Source organism: Parasteatoda tepidariorum, chromosome 3 (genome assembly GCF_043381705.1).
Source record: "Parasteatoda tepidariorum isolate YZ-2023 chromosome 3, CAS_Ptep_4.0, whole genome shotgun sequence".
Lineage (NCBI taxonomy): Eukaryota > Metazoa > Arthropoda > Arachnida > Araneae > Theridiidae > Parasteatoda > Parasteatoda tepidariorum.
The window spans coordinates 10,250,521-10,258,317 of record NC_092206.1 but is presented as its reverse complement, the minus strand read 5'-3'; the positions used below and the strand labels follow the sequence as shown (position 1 = coordinate 10,258,317).

Sequence of the window (7,797 nt, the reverse complement as noted above, 5' to 3'; positions counted from 1 at the left end):
GCATATATCGACACTTTTTTTATCTACATATTCTTTTATAACAATAAGTTGAGTTAAATTTAGAATCCCTGATTTTAAAATATGCCGTTAATAGCAATTTGTTCATACTTAATCATTAGGAAATATCAACCTTAAACGCTAATTACTGAAACAAAATAATAATTTATGTTCATACTGACATTAGAAATTTTACAATTGTTTGTAGATATTTAAATTTACGATGATATAATTTATAGATATTTAAATTTAAGAGAATATAATTTTTGAAAAAAAATCATAAATATTTAGAATAACTACATTAAAAAATATGTCATGAAATTAGGAGAAATCCAACTATATACTATATATTTTATTTATACTTTTTATTAACATTTTAATTTCACAAAATGACGTCACTGTGTCCACAGATCTCGGAGATCGCAAGCAAAGATATTATAACTTTCTCTTTGTAAAAATAAGTTAGACTTTTTCTGGTTATTAGCTTTCAAACTTTACGTAATTAACACATTATTTCCGTTCATAAACATAGTTCAAAAAAACTTTCTTGGCCATTATATTAAAAAAAATACCATTTTAAACTTATAAAAATGTTTTACTAGTTGGTGAAAATGACACGATAAATACTTTATTTTAAAAAGTTCAGTTTTAACTTTAACTATTAAGAAAAATGAAGGCATATATCGACACTTTTTTTATCTACATATTCTTTTATAACGATAAGTTAAGTTAAATTTAGAATCCCTGATTTTAAAATATGTCGTTAATAGCAATTTGTTCATACTTAATCATTAGGAAACATCAACCTTAAACGCTAATTACTGAAACAAAATAATAATTTAGGTTCATAATGACATTAGAAATTTTACAATTGTTTATAGACATTTAAATTTACGATGATATAATTTATAGATATTTAAATTGAAGAGAATATAATTTTTAAAAAAAATCATAAATATTTAGAATAACTACATTAAAAAATATGTTATGAAATTAGGAGAATTTCAACTATATACTATATATTTTATTTATACTTTTTACTTACATTTTAATTTTCTTTGACTTTATCTATTTTTTAATTCTTTTCACCTGCCTTTCTTTATGAAGTAACGAGGCGGTTTCTATTTAAATAATGAATTTTTATAAAAGTTCTTAACGACAGAATAAACGTATTGCTGTTTTATATTAACTGTGTCATTTCGGAATCCATTCTTTACATAGTTGTTCATTTACTAAAGGGAACACGCCGAAAATTATGTTTTTTCCTTTTGTTTTTCTATTAGAATTTTTTCAAGTTGCAATCGCTCAAACTGGCATTTTGATAATAGTTTTAAATTCTTGTAAATTCACTACAAAAACTGAGGAAAGTCATTATAGAAAATAACTTAGAATATCTCGCAAAAAGAAATGCTCCAATATTTGTTAGAGCTAGTAAAGCTGATCGCTCGGTTCTTGGAGTAAAAGTGCGAGCTTTGCGCCAAAGTGACGGTACTAGAGAAAATCGGAGGATTGGCGAGGCGAGAGTTTCTTTAAAGGAGTGAACCAGCCCTTCTATTCTCTTTGGCCCTGTAATGGTACACCTAGATAAATAGTTAGTATAGTTATAACAACAGAGTATTTTATTAAATCATGTGACATAAAAAAATCATTTGACGTGATCCTCAATTAAAAGAGAAGATTCAGATATTTTATAAATAAAAATTTCTTCAGTATCTTTCTGTAAACTGTACACCTCTATTTAATTTTTTACAGTTTAAGTAATAATATATTCACTTCATTACTTTCTTTCATTTAATTCAACTGGCTTTCTTCTTTTTCAGATCAACTTCTTTGGTGATATTCGGATTAAGTACACTGTGCATGATTTGTTATACTTTTGCAATTGCATATTGTAAGCATATTGGTATTCAGTTTTCACTATTCACGCTGCTTGGGTGAGTTTTTTAATGTATTTTAGCTAACCAAAAAGTTATTTTAATTGTTTTATTTTTAATGTTGCAAAGTGCATAATATAAAAATACACCTATCATACTTTTATTATATTTCAAAAGGTGAAAATACTTGTACTTGTTGTATAACTCACAAAATACAATACTGGAAAAACAAAGAGACATATCTGTATAGAAATTTTCAGACTGCAAACATTATTTTAAGTTCCGAAATCAGACACGAAAACGTACTTTCTCTGAATAAACAAACCTTTTTCTCGACGGACTTGGATTTATAACCCCCAAATAATATAGGGGGTAGCCACAATCTGAGAAATGTGGTCCTCATTATTTGGTCGGGAGAGCGATCCAAATTTTGGACAGCTTAATATTAATTTTACTGTTTGCGTATTTCATCATATCTCGAGAATTTTCTACGTGAATTGAAACCTTTTTATATGCAATTATAAAATGCCTTTGTTTAATGATAATTCCATGCAAAAAATAAATTCTAGTAATTACTTATTATTTTTTTATTACTTTATTTAATAATATAGTCGAAAAAATTTTGAATCGCAAGGTATACAAATTTTTTACTACATTTTAAAATGGGCAAATTTGCTAGGCAATCAATAAAAAATGCAATCAATGCAAAAGCAATCATCGGACAATAAAAAAAATCTGACTGAAATCGGTTGAATGGTTGCTGAGAAGCCGAATTTTAAATATACAGCTTCTTTGAAATTCGATATCTAAGGAGCTATTTAACCGATTTCGCTCAAATTTTGTTTTTTGCAGTGTAAACCATTCATTCCTTAATTTCATCAATATGTTTCTTCAAATTCATATTCCATGTCTATGTTTTAAGTTCGAAGGCAGGTTTAAAGAGAAAACAAAATTTATCAGCTCCAAGCAGCGTGCTTGTAGCTTTGTCTTTGTAGAGTTAATCATGCCAGCATAACGTAACGCGAGCACATGCGCAGTTGATTCAAATTTTACTTACGGGAGCTAACGTTAAGGTGCGAAATCTCCCTATAATGCATGCTGTTTTTTTAAGCAGCTATTGCGTAATTTATATAAAGCATATTGAATGTGTTAAAAAAAATCTTTAAGGTGTAACATTTATTTCAAATTTAAACAATAAGAATTGAATTTGTTTTCTTAAATAGGATATAAAAATGTCAATCTATTGATGAAATAACAATGTATTGATGAAATAGCAATGTATTGAAATATCAATGTATTGATTATTGGTATAGATTTTTGATGACTGGTTACTTACCCGTTGGTTTTGATTTCGGCGTTGAGATAACTTATCCAATACCAGAAGCAATGTCTGGAAGTTTGCTCAATGCCTCAATACAGGTATATATGTGAAATATATTTCTACTTATAAAACTTTTTATTTTACGTCAAACGTATTTCAATCTAAAACGTTATCTTATTATGAAGTGTATAAGTTTAATATACATAAGAATAACTGTACAATAACTCTCGGGGAGAACCGATTTTCCGAATTGATTTGTCAGAACTTGGTAATTTTCAAAATGCAGCAGATGACGATTCAATCGTATCATCTTCGGGAAAAATTGACATACATCATTCTTTCCCTTTGATCTTCAAATATTTTTAGATATATATAGTAATACGTGATAGGTAAAACAAGTATTGTAAAAAAAATTTTTAGAGTCAATTACTACTCAGGTTAACAAAGAATTTTTTTTTTATTTTAGTTACTTTTTTATTAAATAATTAAAAAACTTTCTCAAAATTTAATTCTAAATCTAATCTAAAACTAATTAATAAAATTGGAATGAATTAATATTTGAAAAAACTGTATTAAAATCAAAGTGTCATCCACTAGAAGTTTAAAAAAAAATGTATTTGAAGTTGAGTGTATGAATAAAAAGTATTTTATTAACGATTGAAAATTTGAACAAGATACGAGGGTTGCTATTTATATTTCTGGCCTTGGCAACAGTAAGTAATGCTAGGCGACCGTAGACGATTTTAATCGAAAGTTTGATATTTTTAAACATAAATTCAGCAGACGATTTACCATTATAGCTTCATTTGTGTTGTAGACAGTAAATTGAAAAGTTCCTCTCTTTCAAAAAATGGAATTGAATCGTGAACATTTTCGTGCCATTATTTTTCATAACTTTCGACGTGGATTGTCAAGACAAGAGTACTTCGATGTTCTTTATTCAGCGATAAAGCGCCATCCTACAGCACTGTAAAAAATTGGAATAACGAATTTAATCGTGGTCGATGTTCGATCCAGGACGAATCCCGTGCAGGTCGTCCAAAATCCGTTGTTGTGCCAGAAAAGATCGATGCTGTGCGTGAACTGATAAAGCAAGATCGTCATGTGACATACCGTGAGATAGAGGCGTCTTTGGACATTAGTATGACTAGCATCAATAAAATATTGCATGAACATTTGAGCGTAAAAAAAATTTGTTCGCGTTGGATCCCGCATAATCTGACAAACGCTCAAAAAAAGGCTCGTGTCGATTGGTGCAAGGAAATGTTGGAAAAATACGTTCAAGGTACATCAAAGGCTGTGTATAACATCTACACAGGTGACGAATCATGGATCTATGCATATGAGCCGGAAACAAAACAGCAATCAACTGTATGGGTCTTCCAAGACGAGGCAAAACCAACAAAAGTTGTTCGAGGAAGAAGCACATCGAAACAAATGATTGCCTGTTTCTTCGGCATTAACGGTCATGTGGCAACAGTGGCGTTAGAGCAACGCAGGTCGGTCAATTCTGAATATTACACGACCATTTGTTTGCCAGAAGTCATCGGAGAAATTCAAAAAAAGCAGAAGAACAGGCGAATCATTCTTCATCATGCAATGCGAGCTCTCACATATCGACTCAAACAAAGGCATTTCTGACTGAGTGAAAGATCGAACTGATGGGTCATCTGCCGTACAGCCCTGATTTGGCACCCAATGACTTCTTCTTATTCCCACACATCAAAAATAAATTACGTGGACAACGATTTTCGACCCCCGAAGAAGCGGTTGATGCATTCAAAACGCATGTTTTGGAGTTACCTCAATCGGACTGGAAAAAGTGCGTTGAATATTGGTTCAAACGCATGCAAAAGTGTATTGATCATCATGGAAAATATTTTGGAAAACAATAAAACCAATTTTGATCCTACATGTTTGTTTTTTCATTATTATGCCAGAAATATAAATAGCAGCCCTCGTAATAGGGAGAGTTTGAACTAACAGTAGGAATTGAATAACATTATTGTAAACGTAATTGTAGTGATTATTTGTGACTATTGCTGCATAGCATATTTAATCGATTGCAAAATAACTACCTACCTGACTTACAAGAGACGTGTTTATAGGGAGTAAAATCGTAATTTTATGTGCATGGAAAAATTTAGCATAGAGTTGGCGTTGCGTTCACCGAAACGCCAACGTTATGTTCAACTCCTTAGTGAGGCTAAATATTATAATAGTCCTTAATAACTGATAATTGGTAAGGTTTTTTTTAACCATGAATCTCAACACATTTTTGAATGAAATTCGTGGTTTAATTACCCAGAACAGTTTTGCTGTGGAAAGTAAAAAATAATTTAGGTTACCATGTTTACGCAAAAATATTTACCATTAGTATTTACGAACTTCATACTTATACTATTTTTAAGTAATTTACGGGAGGCTGAAAAAACAACCCTCAAAATTGAATTCCAATTTCACTTACACAAATAATACGAATTCCAATTATATTTAAATGAAGCTAACAAGAGTTTTAAACATAGATCATTTTTAATCATGAACTGCATGTTTGAAATTTTTCTTAAACTAAAGTTGTTTTGATTTTAAAAAATTTTTGCTTGTGTACATTTTTTTTCCAGATCTTTAGCATTATATTAACAAACATCGCATCTAGTTTACTGCAGGCTTACGGAGATTTTTCATCAAATATTTTCTTTTCTACCACCCTAGCCATAGGGATTATTTTTATAGGTAAGTCATTTTACTGCATTTGCATTATTCCTCAATTAAAATCAAATGCATTAATCAACGAAATAGGGCCAGAAAATTATTGGTTACAGAGACATTTTGATTCAGAAAATTATTGCTCCATAACACACGTGCTTACCAAGTGGCTAAAATATGCCTCACAAAGAGCTAATTTTCTTTTATTTGTCAGATTTCTATCATACATATTTAGGAAGAAAATCCAAATCACACATTTTTATTAACGATAGTTCAGCTCGTTGTGAGCTAGGAGCGAGTCATGGAAGATAAGACTTAAAAATTTCGTGACCAACGTCGACGAAATTGTAAAGGTAATGTGATCAGCATTGCGCACAGTTTCAACTTTACCTCCCTAATCAGCTGGCACCCATCGATCCGTAATGGACCAGTCCATTTCTCAAGTTAAATGTTTTCACCACATGTGCTCAACAGCCGCAATGGTTCAGGGGATAGAGCATTCGCCTTTCAATTAGGTGAACCGGGTTCGAATCCCCAGCGATGGCTGGTCGAAACGAATCCGCATGCGGCTTGCACCGACCAACACAGTGCTGACGGGAAATATCCTAAGTGGTAGACGGATCGTGGGTTCGAGTCCCTCTGCAGTCAGGCTAACTCTGAGAAATTCTCGTGGTCTTCCTCTCCATGTAACGCAAATGCGGGTTAGTTCCCTCAAAAAAGTCCTCTACGAAGGCAAATGTCTCCAATACTTGATCTAAGAGTTCCCTTGTGTTCTGGATTGGGCTCTAAATTACAAGGCTACGGAGTTGAACATTAGTAGTTGTAAACCCGAAAAAATAGGTCGGCTGTTCAACGACGGTTATAAAATGGTACTGTGGTCAGCATTGCACACAGTTTCACCTTTACCTCTCTAATAAGCTGGCACCCATCGATCTGAAATGGACTAGTCTATTTCTCAAGTTACGTGCTTTTACCACTTGTGCTCAAAAAAATATATTTATGTAACTTTTCTTTCTTTTTTATTAGCGATAGCAAAGTGTGAATTGAAAAGAACAAGTGCAGAAACGGAAGAAGACATGATACCTTAAATAAGACAAGTTCAATTGGGGATCTTCGTGTGCTATTTTCCGTGTTGTCAAGAGGACCCTCGGCAAAGCTAACTATAGTTCGTTCACCAGGAGTTGTCACTTGGCTCCGCCTTCATCACGTGGTATCCGACGATATTATTTCGCTATTTCTAGGAGAAGGATGTGATCAATACTGAACAAAGTTGCTATTTGGCAATCATTATGACAAAAATATTTATTTCGCAATCTTTATGTGCATTTTTGTCTTGTTAAATATTTCATAAATTTGATATTTCTCTCTTTTGAGTGAATAGTTTGTTATTTTATATTTAATTAACTAGAGTAACGAAGGGTATAATAGCAGATGATAAAGCGAAGTAAGTGACGGAAAAAGAATTCGCTGTTGCGTTTGGCACGCATTAAGGATTGTCTCAATTTCAAGCACGGAGACGTTTCTCCTCTTACTCCCGCTTTGAAATGAACTCTTCGTCCGAGAAGGTGGAGCAAAGTGCCAACTCCTGGTGAGCGAACTATACTTTAGGAGAATAACGAATGTTTCTCGAATATAATCTGTGATTTGAAACTATAAGAAATTTCTCTGTTCTTGTGTTGTTTCTGTACTGAAAGAAGTAAAAAAAAATTTCTCTCATTTTCCATAAAAGTGATTCAATTATTGTTTTTAATTAATGCATGATTAAGCTCTTCAAATCATTTGCCATATTTCTTCGAAAGCTGAGGGGGATGAAGTTTTGCATCTATAATTGTAATATATTTTTTATTTCTAATTATGGCACTAAATCAAAACATTAAAATTAAAGGATTCCATTAACGT

At 31.7% G+C, this 7,797-nt stretch overlaps 1 protein-coding gene across 1 annotated transcript in view; it reads left to right on the top strand.

Moving 5' to 3' along the window:
* The window catches only part of LOC107453523 (choline/ethanolamine transporter flvcr2a), a 33,293-nt gene extending 25,775 nt beyond the window's left edge, over nucleotides 1-7,518 (top strand). Inside the window, exons 8-11 of the mRNA XM_043045687.2 lie at nucleotides 1,818-1,931; nucleotides 3,185-3,290; nucleotides 5,814-5,925; nucleotides 6,925-7,518. Coding sequence (XP_042901621.1) covers nucleotides 1,818-1,931; nucleotides 3,185-3,290; nucleotides 5,814-5,925; nucleotides 6,925-6,986 — 394 coding nt within the window. The 3' untranslated portion in view covers nucleotides 6,987-7,518. The remainder of the gene's footprint in view (nucleotides 1-1,817; nucleotides 1,932-3,184; nucleotides 3,291-5,813; nucleotides 5,926-6,924) is intronic.
* Nucleotides 7,519-7,797: the final 279 nt, after the last annotated feature.